The following is a 16459-nucleotide window of genomic DNA, read 5'->3' on the forward strand; positions in this document are numbered from 1 at the left end:
TCCTCCCTCGGAGCGACAGGCGGCCCCGCGCCCAGGTAGGGGTGGGGAGTTATCGGGTGGCGCTGCCCCGGATTGTTCCCGGCTTAGGAGAGCGGTCCCTGGGCACTGATCTGCCTCTTTCCTTGGTCTCCCCGAGTCGACCTGCAGAACTGGGGGGGTCCCGATCTTCTTCCCACGGTGGGGTGCTCCCGAGAGAGGGGGCCCGGGGCAGTGAGGGCTTCCCATTCCCTCTCCCGGGCGGGGGCGGGGGCGGAGCCTAGCTGCCGGTGGGGACCCCCCCAGGGGAGGGGCTCCGGGCCAACGCTGCGGGGCGTCTCCCTCGCAGTCCCGCCCGCCCCTCCGGCCGCCTCTGCCGCCGCGCGCCGCAGCAGCGCCGCCTTCCCTGCGCAGTCGGTGTCTCGGCGTTGCTGGGTGAGTGGGGGCCGCTCCAGCCGGGGCCGGGGATGCGGGGAGGGCAGCCCCGGAGTCAGGAACCCACGTCCAGGGCTCCCCAGCCCGCTCCTCCCCGTGCCTCGCGGGATTCCTCCCACCCGTGGCGCCGCCAGCCCGGGACTGCCCCGGGGGAATCGCGCGGCGCTCTCCAGGGTCCTGACCGCCGAGTGGCCGGCTCCCGGGAGTCGCGCGCCGTCCGTCCCGGGCGCCCCCTCCAGGAGGGACCTCGCGCCCAGTGCGGGAAGGATGGAGGCGGGGGCTCAGGGCCGGAGCCGGGGGAGGCTTGGAGGAGATGCCAGGGCGGGTTTCTCGGATCGAGCTGTGAGGTTCCTCCTATTTTGGGCACCGGGGGTCTTTGCGGAGAAAAGAGACCCTTCTTCCAGCTGACAGAGGCAGTGCCCACAGTGGCCGGGAGGAAGGGGCACCTGGAGGAGCGCTCCTGCCCAGCGCATCGCTCTGCCCCCGCCCCGCTGACCCAGTTCCTTGGACCTTGAGGAGGGGAGTAAGGGACACGCTCCCCTGCTCAGCCCTGCGCATTTCCTCAGTCCCTTCCCACACACTTGTTCTGTGGCTCCTCAGCCTGGGGCAGAAAAGGCTCATCTAGAAAGGGGGGTGGGGGGGTGGGCACCAACTTACAGGAACATGCATGACACACTGCTGAGGACAGACATAGGTCCCCTCACGATCCCGGGTACATTCTTCTCTTTGTGACAGGTGCATGCCCGCTGAACACGCATGTAGAATTCACATGCAGACATGCATAGAAACGCACAGGGAGACAGCCTCGGTGCAGAACCCAGAACCCGGGACTCACATCACATGGGAGCACACACCTTCAACATTCACCCACACACATGTACACAGAGCTTCATCTACCTTCATGCACCAGGAGCCCTCTTCACCCTGTCTTACTGGTATCTTCAACCTCAGGAGCCCTTTGCACACACCCCTACATCTGTGCCTAGGACTGCCTGCCTGGCTACTCCCCTCCATAGGTCGTCCTCAGCCCCACACTTTAATCCCTGCTGAGGGGACCTTTCGAGCCAGATAAAAGGTAAGTGTTGCGGGAGGTTTGGGTGGGCTGGGTAGGGCTCTCCAAGAAAAGGAGTCCTCTGCAGGTCTGGGAAGGGCTGCAGCTCCCTCTCCCGGGCAGCACCCCGGGTATAAAAAGACAAATGAGATGGGTACCTGAAGGTCCCACGTGCCGCTGCCCATGTGAGAGGTGTCAGCATGCGAGTTGGCGTCTGATGGCATGTGTGAGACATGTGGGGTCGTGGGCTGGTGTGTCTTGATGCACAGTGTATGGGGGTTGTGCGTGGTGCCATGTGTCAGTGCGTGTGAGTTGTGGGGCAGCGGGGTTGTTGTGTGTGGTGGCATGGCGACCCATGTGTGGTATAGGATGGTAGGTGAGTGGCATAGAACCTAGCGAGAGCATTCAGTGATCTGTGTGGCATTATGCGTGTGCTGGGGACATGCACTTGCATATCATGCCTGACTTTTGTGGAGTCTGGGTACATGTGAATCATTTTGACTCACTTAACATGTATGGAGCACCTGCCTACTCAGCCATGGTTCTAAGTGCTCACAAGTATTAACTAATTTAATTCCCTCAATAACCCTATGAAGTAAGGACCATTATTAAACCTACTTTGAAGCTGAGACAGAGAGTTTAAGGAAATTGTCCCAGGCACATAGCTGGTAAGAGGGAGAGAGGGGATTTGAAGTCAGGTGATCGACTCTGGGGTCCAGATTAATGCCTCTTGTTGAGCATGTCTTCAGGAAGAGAACCTGACATTGCTGTGGTACAGGAGCAGCCTTGCGGGGTCAGCAGGTATCTGGGAAGCCATGAGAGGGCAGCAGGTACAAAGGAGGGCCAGAAGGTTTTCTGCACCCTTCCAGGGAACTCTGGGGGTCAGCTCTACCCTCTGGTGGCCTTGTGACCTGAAGCAGATCATCTCACTTTTCTGAGCTCCGTTCTGGAAAATGGAGCTAATCCCCAGATTTCCCCTTGGGAGGGTGAAAATGTGCACTTGTGAATAGGCTTAACACGGACAGCCAGAATGGTGTCAGTGAGTGTGCGCTGGCCCCTTCCTCTTCCTCCGGGTCTGCTCTCCAGACAAGCGTGCCACAGAGCAGGGTGCAGGCTGTGTGATCTGGGGCCCACCTCTCTCTTCTTGGGTCAAACGAGAATTTGGGGTGTTTTGTGTCTGAGGGCCCTTCTAGAGTGGTGTCAAGTGACCGAAAGGACAAAACTATTGCTCTCTGTCCCTTCACCTCCTTTGGGGGGCACCCAGGTGGGACTTGGCTCGTCTGCCATGGGCAAGCAGAACAGCAAGCTGCGGCCGGAGATGCTGCAGGATCTGCGGGAGAACACGGAGTTCTCGGAGCTGGAGCTGCAGGAGTGGTACAAGGGCTTCCTCAAGGACTGCCCCACTGGCATCCTCAACGTCGACGAGTTCAAGAAGATCTACGCCAACTTCTTCCCCTATGGCGACGCCTCCAAGTTCGCCGAGCACGTCTTCCGCACTTTTGACACCAACAGCGACGGCACCATCGACTTCCGGGAGTTCATCATCGCTCTGAGCGTGACCTCGCGTGGCCGCCTGGAGCAGAAGCTCATGTGGGCCTTCAGCATGTACGACCTGGACGGTAACGGCTACATCAGCCGGGAGGAAATGCTGGAGATTGTGCAGGTGGGCCGCTACAGCCACCCGCTGCAGCCGCGGGCTCCGACACCCTCTTTAACCTCTTAGCACACCTGGTCTGCAAGTAGTGGCAGGGGCTCTTCTTCCCATCCCACTCCCAAATCCTTTAGAAGGAAACGATTTTCCAAAGAAAAGCCGAAAGCTAAAACTTACTGTGGAGTTAGAGGCAGGAGGGTCAGGAGTTCAAAGCCAGCTTTGGCTGCCAAATGGGTTTGAGGCCAGCCTGGACAATAGGAAACTCTCTCTCCTCCCCTACCAACCCAACAATAACAAAGGAAAGAAAGAAAAGCTGAGGAAGTTCCCATGCATCCTTAGCCCACATTCACCAGCTAGAGTTTCCTGGCATTGCTTATCCCTGCCTGTGTGCTAGCTTTTGGGTTGTTCTCAACGTTGACCCTTTGCCCCTCAGGTAAAGGATGCATTTCCTAAGAATAAGAGATTCTCTTACATAACCCACAGCACAACTATCCAAGTCAAGGCATTTGACATAGAAACAATGTGGTTCTAATATACAGATCCTATGCCATTGTCCACTCTCTTCGGAATGTTCTCCGTAGCATTTTTTCCTGTCCTGGTCTGAGACCCTCTACTGAATTTTGTTGTCCTGTTTTGTTAATCATATTTATTTAGAGATATGGTCTCACTGTGTAGCTCTGGCTGGCCTGGAACTCACTTGGTAGTCCAGGATGGTCTCCAGCTCACAGAGATCTGCCTGCCTCTGCATCCCCAGTGCTGGGATTAAAGGCGTGCCACTATGACCGTCTTTGTTATTTTGGTTTAATTTGGAATAGTTCCTCATCTAGGTGTTTCTGATTTAGACAAGTTATATTTGGTTTGGTTTGGTTGGAGACAGGTCTCTCTATGTAGCTCAGACTGACTTTGAACTCATGATCCTCCTGCCTTAGCCCCTGAGCCACAGGGTCACAGGTGTGTGTCTCCATGTCCAGTTATGCCCATTCTTCATTCATTCATTCACTCATTCATTCATTCACTCACTCATTCATCTGTTTGCATTGTTCAGATCAAATGCAGATTTTGTGCTTGTTAGGGATCCTCATCCCCAGCCCACGAGTACTGTTTTATTGATCCTCATTTACTGAGGAGGAAACATGCTTCAGAAGAAGGCACTTGCTGGAGACCTCACAGCCTGTGGGTGGGCCGCCTGGCTCTAATGTTCACAGGCCATCTGGATACCCGACCGTCTCCTTACTAATTGACAGAAGCACCACCACAGCCAGTACTGCACGAGGTACTTAGACCCCTGAGCTGAGTGCATCATCAGGCAGGCAGAGTAACTTGCTTCATGTCTAGAAGTGGGGCTGAGCCCAGGCTGGCCACCACTCCAAGAGGCCTTCCTTTTGTGAAGGCTCTGAGCTTCTGTGCAGGAGACGAGGCTTCCAATTCTGGACTGGCTTTAGCTCTTAGGTTGCTCATCTACAAAACTGGAGCGAGGCAAGGAGGCTGGTTGCATGAGGCGATTTAGAGACTTGTCATGCATGTCTTTTCTTAGTACAAATTTAAGTATGAAATACATTAGACTTATTTCAAAAAACCCAGTCCCTCCGCATTGAAGGCGGTCAGTGCTATGATTTAATTTTATCCACCCTGCTCCTTGCCCACTTTAAACATTCGTTTTTTAGACAGGGTCTCTCTCTCTCTGTGTGTGTGTAGCCCTGGCTGGCTTTTAAACAGTTTTTTATTATATTTATTTATTTGTGTGTGGGGGTAGCATGCTCATGCCATAGCACACATGGGGAGGTCAGAGGAAAACTTTTGGGAATCGATTCTCTTCTTCCATGTGCAGATCATAGGGATCGAACTAAGGTTGTCAGCTTTGGCAGCAAGCACCTTTACCTGTTGAGTCATAGCAGAAAGCCGTCTACTGGCTGGCAAGAGCCACACTGTTCCTCTGAGTCTTTGCAACATCTTTTTTTTTTTTTTTTTTTTTTTTTTGCCAGCAATGTGTGATGATGTATGTGGGGGTGTCAAACCCCTACTTCCAAAAGCTCTCACAGAGATCAAGAGGGATGGTTGCTCTAATGAGGGCTTTGCAGGTGCTTGGTACTCAGCGAACGTTAGTGACTGTCAGTCATTCTTTCTCCATACATCTTCTGCACTGGCCACAATGGCCTTGTAAGCATCCCCAAGATGTGTCTTGAGAAGAGCTGCCACATAGCTTTGCACGAGGTCCCCTTCCTGCATCCCTGCATCCTTCCCTTCCAGCCCCCTGCTTCATGGACTGATATCTGCTCCAATTCATCCAACCCACCGGCTCCCTCTCTTGCTGAGGATGTGGATCTCAGCCTCTAGCTTGAATGGAATGGCTGCCTTGGGAAGCGATGTGTTCCCTATGCCAATAGCTTGTTGCTTCAGTGTTTGTCCCAGAAACCTGTGAACCACAAACTCCTCGTTGGAGGCAGGATGATGAGGAACTCTGGGGTTCCCTGCTGGGAGGGTCATTTAGGGATCTGATGGAGACCCACAAATTCAGAGAGATGCTCGTATTTTCCCACTTGTACACTGGCAAATCTCAGCCTGGCTGAAGCCACCACACTCAGCACAGTGGTTAAGCTAGCCCATTCCTTAAGGACCCCTGGACCTTCTTTCACCAGCTTCTGCCCTCTAGACCCGGACTTCCTCTATGACAGTCCCGAGGCTCCAGACAGCTGGTGCAGACAGAGCTCTGTGAACCCCAGGGCCTGATTAATGACAAGTAGGCTCCAGTGAAACTCTGGGTGAGCAATCCAGACTTAATCTAATTAATCTAATCTAATTAATTAATTAGAAGGATTGTCACGAGGAGAATGGCCACTCTCTAAGTCACTGTCAGTTCTGCTGTCCCAGCCCTACCCTGGCTGGTGGCACAGTGGCAGGGAAGAGGCAGTGGGCTTCTTGGGGCTCCCACTCTGGTAGGCAAGATTAAGGCACAGGCCACATTGATGAGGTCAGTGACAGGTATATAAAAGTAACATCTGGGAGTCCAGAGAACTGAAAAACCAGAGGACACATACATGAATAATGACAATCGAAGCTGCTGTTTAGTGATCACTTACACCACGCAGCCACGGTTATATTTTTCTACCTCATTTAATCCTCTAGAACAGTGGTTCTCAACCTGTGGGTTGCGACCCTTTGGGAGGGGGTGTCATTGAGTGAGTCTTTCACAGGAGTCTTCTAAGACCATCAGAAAACACTTACATTACAAAAAGATTTACATTACAATTCACAACAGCAGTAAAGTTACAGTTATGAAGTAGCAACAAGAATAACTCTTTGGTTGGGGGGGTCACCACAACACGAGGAACTGTACTAAAGCGTCGCAGCATCAGGAAGGTTGAGAACCGCTGTGCTAGACAACCTTGATGAGAGAGACACAATACTCCATTTTACAGAGGGAGACTGAGGTTCACAGAGGCCGAATTCTTATCCAAGGGTACACAGCAAGTGCAGAATGGACCAGGCTGTCACTCCAGAGCTCCTGCTGTCCACCACTCCAAACTGCCCAAGCATCCACCTAGCACATAAGAGGGAGCAAGCCCTGATCTAGTACCTTCCATCAATTCCCTTCCCAAACCTTGGTTTCTTATCTGGGAAAAAGGGAGATTTGATACCTGCTTTTCTGAGCTGATGTACAGTTTAGAAATCCTGCATGTGTACCAGGTACCGAGGCATACACATCTGGTCTCAGGAGGCAGAGGTGGGGGTGTGTCCCTGAGTTTGAGGCCAGCCTGGTCTACAGAGTGAGTTCTAGGACAGCCAGGACTATGTAGAGAAATCCTGCCTCAAAAAACAAAACAAGTCAACCAAACAAAAACAAAACAAGAAAAGAAAGAAAGAAAAAACCAAAACGAAACTCCTGCACATAGGACCTGGTACATAGTTCTTGCTTGATAAATGGTAGCTCCTATCATTCCAGCCAGAGTCTGGGAATGCTAAGGAACCTGAAAGGCCCAGGAGTGTTCAGTTGTGGCAGAATTACCCCTCCAGCGAGGCCTGGTGGTGGCAAGGCCAGCATTAGACAGCTTGCGAAGTATCTTGAATGCCAAGATTGGTACCGAGAGTGGTGGGAGGTGACGATGGCCTTGAAACAGGGAGTTCCCTGCCGTGTGCCAAGGCACTGTACTGGGAATCTTAGAAGTAGCTGGAGTCACTGTTCTTATCTGAATGGTGGGAAGTTGGCACAATCCTCTAAGGAGTTAATTACTTCCTGAGAGGTGTCCTCAAAGGGAAAGCCCAGGAGGCTCTGTGCAGCCGATGTGCCCTGACCCCAGCTGGAACAGGGACGATCTTGCAAGGAAAGCATTGTAGACTGAACCCCGAGGAAGAGTGGGAGGCAGCATCCTTAAGGAACTGGTGCACTGTGGGCCTAGAGGGAGGTCTGTGTGTGCTGGGAGCGAGGGGGCGGCCTGCTGGTTTAGGGACATAGTAGTGGAGATTTGTATTTGGGAAGGGCGGTCAGAGGCAGCCAGCGTGTGGAACAAATCTGAAGGAAAGAGGCTAGACCAGAGAAGTCAGAGACAAAGCTGGGCGGAAGCGGGTGGGGAGGGCTATGGCACCGGGAAGAAAGGAAGTTTCTAGGAGGAGGCGTCACTCCGGAAACAAGTTGGAAGTTTGAGGTGACTGGTCTTTGAGCTCCAGGGAGCAGAAACATAGCCCATCCCACAGGCCGAGCACTACATGCTCTGAACATTTAGCTCAGAAACTCCTTCGTGTTGCCTCTGGAGCACCTACCTACACGTGGCAGCTGCCACCCTCAGCCCAGCAGAGCTCAGGCTGTCCCTGGCCTGGTGGCAGGTGCTCATTTGCATTCGTTTGCATAATGTTCCCGCCCCTTCGGAGTCCCAGCTTGCCTTGACGTTCTGCGCCCCCTGCTGGCCACAGACCGCAGCGCAGCCCAGTGTCATCTCCCCAGTTCAGCGCCCCCTGCCGGTCACTGAATGAGAGCGCTAACTCAGCCCTTATCCCCAAACGTACACCCTCGCGTTCTAGGCACTTTGGTATCTGGGCTACAATATCCTCCAACATCTCTCTTGACTCTGTGCAACCCCAAATTATTGGCATCCACCTGGAGCTTGCAGGTTGCAGTGTCTTTGTTCATCTCTATCAGCAATTCCCATCTGGCCCTCCAAGGGACCCGGCCCAGCGCACTCTTCAGTTACCCCTCTTCTAGAAGGCCTTTTCCAGACTTTCCTTCCCTCCTCCATGGCCAGAGGAGCACGACCTTGCAACGTTCATAGACAGAGATCGGGATGGGGGCTTAAGCCAGCTCTTCTCACTCCCTGATGCTCTCTCCCCTCCCGACCCTGACCCCCCCCCCCCCCATAGGCCATTTACAAGATGGTTTCGTCCGTGATGAAGATGCCTGAGGACGAATCGACCCCGGAAAAGAGGACTGAGAAAATCTTCCGCCAAATGGACACAAACAATGACGGTGAGTGTCGGGGATGGGCGGCTTCCCTTCTTCCCTCTCCCGCACCACCTGCCTGGCTCCGTGGCCGCCTTCTCCTCCTCACCAACAGCTCTCTCTTTCGCCCCGCAGGCAAGCTGTCATTGGAGGAGTTCATCCGCGGGGCCAAGAGCGACCCATCCATCGTGCGCCTGCTGCAGTGCGACCCCAGCAGCGCCTCCCAGTTCTGAGCTGGGGAGGAACCAGCTCGCTGCCTCCCTGCCTTCACCGGCCCCCCGGCCCTCCGCTTCCTCTCCCTCGTGTCTATCCAGGCTGGGGGCCAGACTGGGGACCCCCTTCTGGGGTCTGCACTGTCGGGGGGGGGGGGGGCCTCTGGAGAAGCGAACCCTGCCTGGAAGGGGCTTAGCAAGACAGCCGTTAGCATCCACGGCCCTAGAGACAGAATCTCCCTTAGTGGGACCGAGATGACTCTGGTTTGGTCTGTCGCCGTTTTTGTATTCGTTATTCAGACAGCTGGATCACCTTCCACCCACCCACAGCCCCGAGGCCCTTCCACAACGCGGGGGTGGGGGGAGGTTCCCCTCGGGTGGCCCTCAGCCTGGAGGGAGGTGGGGAGGTGAAGAGTCTTTTGGGTTGTTGGGGAGACGTGGAGGATTCCTGGGCTGTGGGGCTTTGAGGAAATTCCCTGATCTACTTCCCTGCAGAAGAACGGTTCCTGTCCCAGCTCTTGCTGACTGGAGGCCGTGGTTAAAAAAAAAGGTCTCCCAGGATTCCAATTGGGGGTCCCCAAACCCAGCCTGCCTCTTAGCATTTGAATGACCAGAGATTTAACCCCTCTGTATTCTGTATTTCACCCTCCCTCACTCACACACGCAGGACACACACACACACACACACACACACACACACACACACACACACACACGGGCAGAGTCCCTCCACAGCATTCTGTGTGGGAAAGAAGCGCAGGCCCCTGGCAAAGCCCCCACCTCCCTCTGCATGCAGCACACGGAGCATCTCTGTTCTTTTTAATAACTTCAAAATAAAGTCTTGTTTCAGTGCGGAGTGCCGGGTGGCCAGGGAGAACATTCAAAGCCTTCTTCTCCCAGGTCCCCAGGGGTCCACTGAGCCCTCTTCGGCCTGTTCTGGGGGATCCTGGATCCACCTAGGCTTCCATGGCTCCCTGGGCACTGGTCAGTGCAGGCTTTATCACACGTCCGGGCTTGGTGATATGCTTCAGTAGCCGCGGCCCCTCGAGGTGTCAGATGGTCAGCTGCACAGAGCTGGTGCAGCTCAGTAAGTCATGGCCGTCCAGGGGCTCTGGGTTCGTTTGCATCTGCAGACACAGAAACCTGTTTGTTTCACTGGGTCTAGACTGGGCTCTCTATCTCCAGGACATCCCCAAACTGGAGGCAGCGAGGACTAGGGGCTTCTGGGGCATGGGAGAGGACATCGCTATCACTCAAGACAGGCCAGAACCCCGAGTGTCTCCTGTTTAAGCACCCCAAACTCTTGCTTCCCACGAGTGGGAGAGCCAGACACAGCTGTGTGACTTAGCTGGCAGATCTGGTCTCGCTGGACTTGGGAGCCCTTTGGTGGTGGTGATCTGGTTATCTGAGGGCCCCGGTTATCTGAGGCCCTCTTCAGAGGCGGGTGGAGCTGACCAGCCAGGGATCCCAGCAGGGACTTGCCAGGACTATGGAGGGGACTCACCGTGTGGTGGCAGCTTTTCCCCCACCAGGGCCTCAGTTCCAGTAGCCGATGCACGAGCTGGGCGCAGCGCACAGCAGACACGCTCTCCGCCACACAGAACATGAGAGAGATGGCCCAGAGGCACAGGCTGGAGCTCTAAGGGTACAGAGGCCCAAGCATCTACTTAGGGGTGCAGGTGGATTCCAAGAGCCCTTCCCAGCCCCCTCCCAAGGCTGAGGCACTCACGTAAATTCGAGTAGGGTCAAAAGGACAGTCAGGTGCCAGTGTTGGGAGTTCAGGGCTGTCATAAGTACAGGCTGCCAGTAGTGCCCGGCCTTGGGTGGCAAAAGTCACTGCGATGGAGGCCAGGAGTCCAAGGGCGCAGGCCAGAGAGAGGAGCGCACAGGCCACACTCAAGCTAAACACGGCCCAGCGCTAGGTATGGAGAGCACTGGTCAGTGCTTGGCCCCAAGGGGGCTACTGACCCAGCCCACAGTCCCACCTGAGGAAGTGCCACATACCAAGGGGGTGCTGGGGAGGTAGCGGGACAAGATGACAGCAGCAATTCCCGAGATGATGACCTGTGGAGAAGTGTGAATCAGCCTGCCGGTAATGATGGAGCAGAGAGCTTGCGGGGTCAGACCCACACTCGGATAAAGATCCACCCATGTCTTCCTTATTACCAGAGTCCTCACTCCCACCCTGTGCTTCAGAGGGGCTTTGCCTCCCGATCATCACTCACTGCCTACAACCTTCCAGGGCTCCCCACTGCCTAAAGCTGTGCATCTCCGACAGGGTCCTGTGCAGCCTGTTTGCAGGTACATGCCAGGGGCTAGGCCTTGGGACACACGAGACATCACTCCTTGGGATGGAAAAGACTTTGGTAGAAACCCATTCCACTAACAAGGAACTAAAATCAAAATGATATTAAACCAGGAGTCGGGCATAGTGACGTGCCTATATTCCCAGCACCGAGGAGGGTGGACTGTGGCAAGTTCAAAGCCAGCCTGGTTTACATTGAAAGTCCCAGCTCACCTAGGACTGTGTAGTGAAGTGTAGTGAGTTGTTCAGCAGCCATATGAGGTGGGCACGGAAGGAGGCCAGCCCAGGGTCACCATCTTAGACAGACAGGACACATTATGAACAGGACTCAGAATCTCTAAGAGGGGGCTGAGGATGGAGCTCGGGAATAGAACGCTTGCCTAGCATCTGTGAAGTCCGGATTCAATCCCCAGTACCACAAAAGACAAAGAACCCCCCAGGAGCGTCTGAAGTTATCCCGGGCTCTTGATGACCTATTCCTGGCCCTCTCTAGTCTACCCTGGGCCACTGTCTTCCCTCATCACATTGGATATGGGCATCCAATCATAGCTGTTTGCTGCTACCCACAGACCATCCCCTCCAAGAACACCCTTCCTGCTCCTGCATCTTAATGCCCCTCGACCCCCAGAGACAGGACCTCCACTGTTCAGCCCAGTGGCTGCTCCCCCCGGATCACTAGCTCCATTTATCCTATCTACTTTGATAAGTTCACTCTCTGTAACGGACACCTGTGGCGGTAATGTTAATTCACTATGCAGCCACAACAAAGTGCCTCAACATCTCTGGGCTCAGTCCTCTCTGCAGGATGACCCCACAGGAAGGCATCCCATCAGCAGGAAGTGGGGTGAACCCCCCAGGCATGGGCAGCTGAGGATTTCCTGGGGACAGGAAAGCCATACTGAAGTGGTCCAGCCCAGAGCCTCCTGACCCTGGGCTGGCCACCTTCTGTGGCTTCTTCATATGGCTGCTGAGCAAAACAGACACTGATTGGGACATAGGACAGGACTGTTCCTGCTGTTTGTTGGAGCGTCTACAGGTCAGAGCCTGGATTACCACGCCCGGAGGCCAGCAGTCAGAGACCAGCATACAGAGAGAAATCCCTTAGCCAGGAGTCAGCAGGTCTCCCGGAGTTGAGGAGATTATCCTCAAGTCTGCAGCTGCCTTAGCTGACATGCAGAGAAGAGGTTTGTAAACTAGGCTCTTTCGTTATGTGTCCATCAAAGGGGCAGGTGTCCAGGTATCATATTCTAGAGCTAAACTCCCGCCGAATATTTTGGCTCAGTGTCTCTAGAGCAGATCTCAGCCATTCCCAGCCCCAGACATTTGCACCTGCCACAGTCAGAACATGGAATGCCACCCTGGCATGCCTTTCTGCCTGCTAGCCCCAACATGCCACATGCCTGGGTTGATAATTACAGTCCATTGGAAACTCCTACTCATCCATTAATACCCAGCTCAGAGGTCTCCACTTCCCTGAAACCTTTTTGGATCCTCCCTAGCTAAGTGGATGTTCACTCCTACTCTATCACCACGCCGTGAATATTTGTCACAGCCGTTCACTCTAGCCGTGTGCCAGGCCCTAAGTTAAACACCTTCTGTGGATGACCTCAGCTACCCACTGGGAACCTCTGCAGTCCGGCTACACTCTCACCACCCCATTTTACAGAACTGAGGCAGAGAGAGTCTGTGTGCCTGCCCAGTTGGTAGACGGTTACTAGGGTTAGTGCTTGGGACTCTGGTTGAGACCCAGTCCCTCCCTCCTGATGGCCTCCCAGCCAGGCCATACCACAATGGCAGAGGTGACGGAGAGGATGTCCACCACGCAGTACTGTAGAACCACGGCGTCACTGGCGGCAGCCACGAAGCGCAGCATGGTGCCATGGAGTACAGCCGCTGCAATGAAGCTGACGTGACCCAGCACTACCAGCACCAGCCCGGTCTTCATCAGCACCTTCCGGAACTCACCCACATTCAGGCCACCTGTGGGGACACATGTCAGGGTCACAGTGAGGCTCTTCCTGCCGGGCAGAGGAGAAAGCCCAGGCTTTGGGTCATTCGAGTTCCCTGTTTCTTTGTCTCTAAAACTTCACAGTTGGTTTTTCAAAGTCCTCGGATTCTAAGGTTGGAAAAACACACAGGTGGCACACAAAGCTGTCCCTGTTAACTACTGAATTGTGACTAGCAGGGATCCAACATGATCCTCCCATTGAGCCACTCATTCATTCATTGATTCATTCATTCATTGATTCATTCATTCATTCATTCATCTGTCCCATACATAGAAGTTTCCTGGGTGCCTGCTTCGTACCAGACGCTAGGGTGCCTACAAGTCCAACAGATGCTGTCCAGGCCTCAAGGAGCCCACAGTGTACCAGGCAGGAGACAGGCCCTGCTCAGTAGGCAGTCCAGGAGTGGAGACTGGTACCCATGGTACTTAACACACAGCTGCTGAACAAAACCTGTTGAAAGCCGTAAAGTCTCCACTTCTCTCCGGGAGAGGAAAAGAGACCTTGTCTCTCAGTGTGGACAAGGTCCATGGGTGGACGGGAAAGTCCCTGGGGACTCTCAGTGCAGGGGCTGCTAAATGGAGGCTGGGACCAGAAGGGAGATTGGCAACAAACACAATTTCTGAGTGGCCAAGTGCCAAGTTCTACCATATCCGAAGAGCAGGAAGCCCCTCCTCCCGCTCCGAGCTGCTCTCTACCACACCACCTCCCACTGCTGCTAACCCTGCCTCATGGCTGCCTAGACCCTCAGTTTAACCAGCTCTGTGAAACAGGAGTGTGGTCGACCCTCCCAACCAAGCAGAGCCTTCCCAATGGCTCTGACTTTGGGATCCCTGCTAAACCTCAGTTTCCCCACAATGGAAGAGAGGTTTGACCTTGTTCCCTGTATGTTGCTGAATGAAAGCAAGAAACGGATGTGGGAAGAATCGTTAAGCTGGATGTTCTCTGGGCAATTGATTGCAGGAGGTCTGGAGTGGTGGCTCATAATCCTCGTATTCAGGAGACTGAGGCAGGAGGATTCCTGCCAATTCAGGGCTAGCATAGGTTACAGAGTGATTCTCTCTCTCTCTCTCTCTCTCTCTCTCTCTCTCTCTCTCTCTCTATATATATATATATATATATATATATATATATATATACACACACACACACACATATATATTTTTAATTTAATTTAATTTTTTTCTTCAATGATGTAGCCACTGGTAAGTTGCCTATGTTCCAGTAAAAAACTCCTTCATACTCCTGTAAGCAGCCCTAATTAAACTCAGTAGCAGAGAGAGAGAGAGAGAGAGAGAGCAATTTTAGGGAGCAAGGAGAAGCCTGTGTAGACAATCACAGACTCACCGTGGACCTGGTACCAGGCCCTCCTCCCCTCTGGCCTCTGGATTCTCCATGCACAAAACCAGGAGGGGCTGGCCTGACTGGTCTCTGAGCTCCCCCCTAGAGCTTGCAGGCTCTAGGGTTGGCATAGCAGCAGAGGACAGACCAGGAACCGGAATGGCCTTGTGAAGATGAAGAGCTGGCCAAACAGGAAGAGGAATTGCAGCCTTGTTCCAGGGGCCTGCCTCGTCCCACCCCATCCTCCCATTCCATCCACCCACCCATCAGCCAGGAGCAACCCAGATACTCCTGGGCTTTGGCTGGGCTCAAAAACAGCACCATCTCGGGACCAAGACTTTGGTCAAACTGGAGGCCAGGGTTGTGCCTGGGGGCTGGTCAGAAGGCATTTGGCTTCATTTCTCAGTTCCCATGCTGGTAGCATTGGGCAATGTGGTTGGCATTGTGCTAAGCCTTTCTTATCAGGAGCCAACTTCATCCTGGTCAAGAGGCGGGTACGACTGTCCCCATTTTACAAAGGAGAAACAAGCCGTGTGTGCTGAAGAGTGGGAACTCCTTAGACCCCAAACAGCAGGGTTTGCCCAGGGAGTGGGAGAGGGGCGAGCCAGTCTATTCTGTTGGCCATCTGAGGCCTTTCCCTCTGCCCTGGATGGGTAAGAGGAGGGTACGGAAATGGGACCTTTGGCAAGGCTGGGGACCCGAAGCTCTGGACCCTGCCTGGATCCCTACCTGCATCCCTTCTCCAATCTGCGGGTCTGGGAGCCTGGTTTCGCCCCTTAGAAAGGAAAATAGAGCCAAGAGCTGGAGGTGCCACCGGCCACATGAAAACGAGGCTTACTCAGAGCTGCGCCTCAGTGGCACAAACCTGGAGTCCCAGCTATTTAGGAGGATGAGGCAGGAGGATCCAGAGTTCAAAATGAGAGTGAGCTAAGTACTGAGTTCCAGACTAGTCCCCGAGTAACTTCTCGGTCTTGAAACTTTGGGAATGCTGTTTAGCTCCCTGGTCGAGCACTTGCCTAGCCCGCACGGGAAAAGCAAGTAAAACCTAGCCACTTGTCACCCCACCGCCATCTTACTTCTGGGGGAAACTGAGGCTGAGAGTAAAGTGACCTGCCGCAGGCCAGGACGTGAGGCAGGGAGGGATGGAGCAGGCGGCCTGGCTTCGGGTTGGGTCTCCCCAGGAATGGGTCTCCCGTGAGCCCCAGCTCACCTATGCGCAGACACATGTCGCTCCCAGCCAGTGGCCCCAGCCGGCGTCAGCGGGACCTCGCTGCCATCCTGCTCACCCGTGGCCTGCGCTCCTCTTCCCGCCGCCGGAGCAGGCACCCGGCGGCCTCCCTTCCCTGCACCCCTCGGGCCGCCCAGGCCGGCGCCCCGCGCGCGCTGCCGAGGCCGGTCTGACCGGCTGGGCGACCCCGGGACTGTGCGGCTGAGTCACAGCCCCGCCCCTGCCGCCGAGCCAGGTGCGCGGCGCCAAGTCGCCCTCGTTCTCTCTCGCACGCCCATTCCACCGATGGAAATCGAGGCTCCAAAGAGTCGCCATTGCCCGTGCTTGGGGGTGGTGATGTAAGTGTGTCCGCAGCGATCATCACGACCCGGGGGGCACCTGGGCGAAAAAAAACCTTCAGGATGAAAGCTGGGAGAAAGCAGGGGCAGCCGTGGGTGGTGAACGCGGTGCCTGGAGGACCAGGGTCTGCCTTTAATCTACTGTGTGACTTCAGACCGATCTCTTTCCCTCCCGGGGCCTTCCTTTCGCTGGTGAAGAATGCCCCGGTCTCTATCTGGTCTTCCATGTTGGGCAGGGGCTTTTCCTTCCTGTCTTGGTGGTGTTTGTGTGTGTGTGTGTGTGTGTGTGTGTGTGTGTGTGTGTGTGTGTGTGTGTGTGTGTGTGTCTTTGTTTTCTCCTTGGAAAACAACGATAATAATTCTTGTCCTCTGATACAGGAAAACAGAGAGAGGGGAGAGGGGAGAGGGGAGAAGGAGAGGGGGGAAGAGGGAGAGAGGGGAGAGGAAGAGGGGAGAGGGAGAGGAGAGGAGAGGGGAGAGGGAGAGAA

The 16459-nt window shown here is 54.6% G+C and overlaps 2 protein-coding genes across 3 annotated transcripts; one reads left to right on the top strand and one right to left on the bottom strand.

The window, feature by feature from the left end:
* Positions 1–306: 306 nt before the first annotated feature.
* Hpca (hippocalcin) lies at positions 307–9609 on the top strand. 2 transcript variants are annotated; one of them, XM_052716871.1, is made up of 4 exons: positions 307–411; positions 2727–3125; positions 8463–8568; positions 8677–9609. In XM_052716871.1, exons 2-4 carry the CDS (start codon positions 2748–2750, stop codon positions 8772–8774), a joined length of 582 nt encoding a protein of 193 aa, XP_052572831.1. In that variant the 5' UTR covers positions 307–411; positions 2727–2747; the 3' UTR covers positions 8775–9609. The 2 variants fall into 2 exon arrangements, with proteins under 2 accessions (XP_052572831.1, XP_052572832.1); XM_052716872.1 differs by lacking the exon at positions 307–411 and adding an exon at positions 1370–1486.
* Tmem54 (transmembrane protein 54) lies at positions 9393–15813 on the bottom strand. Its single transcript, XM_052716870.1, has 6 exons — positions 15616–15813; positions 12845–13038; positions 10758–10817; positions 10483–10671; positions 10258–10392; positions 9393–9880 (listed from the first exon to the last, which is right to left on the bottom strand). The coding sequence occupies exons 1-6, from the start codon at positions 15629–15631 to the stop codon at positions 9806–9808; spliced, it is 669 nt and encodes a 222-aa protein (XP_052572830.1). The 5' UTR covers positions 15632–15813; the 3' UTR covers positions 9393–9805.
* Positions 15814–16459: the final 646 nt, after the last annotated feature.

The sequence above is a fragment of the Peromyscus californicus genome, unplaced genomic scaffold (assembly GCF_007827085.1).
Source record: "Peromyscus californicus insignis strain IS unplaced genomic scaffold, ASM782708v3 Scaffold_5__1_contigs__length_169319896, whole genome shotgun sequence".
NCBI lineage: Eukaryota > Metazoa > Chordata > Mammalia > Rodentia > Cricetidae > Peromyscus > Peromyscus californicus.

Excerpts from the sequence above, each read along its gene's own strand:
- Hpca (XM_052716871.1), top strand. The coding sequence starts at position 2,748 with ATGGGCAAGCAGAACAGCAAGCTGCGGCCGGAGATGCTGCAGGATCTG. Across the intron at positions 3,126-8,462 it reads AAATGCTGGAGATTGTGCAG|GCCATTTACAAGATGGTTTC; the intron begins GTGGGCCGCTAC and ends CCCCCCCCATAG. Across the intron at positions 8,569-8,676 it reads AATGGACACAAACAATGACG|GCAAGCTGTCATTGGAGGAG; the intron begins GTGAGTGTCGGG and ends TTCGCCCCGCAG.
- Tmem54 (XM_052716870.1), bottom strand. Across the intron at positions 10,818-12,844 it reads CCGTCACCTCTGCCATTGTG|GTCATCATCTCGGGAATTGC; the intron begins GTATGGCCTGGC and ends ACTTCTCCACAG. Across the intron at positions 10,672-10,757 it reads ACCTCCCCAGCACCCCCTTG|CGCTGGGCCGTGTTTAGCTT; the intron begins GTATGTGGCACT and ends CTCCATACCTAG.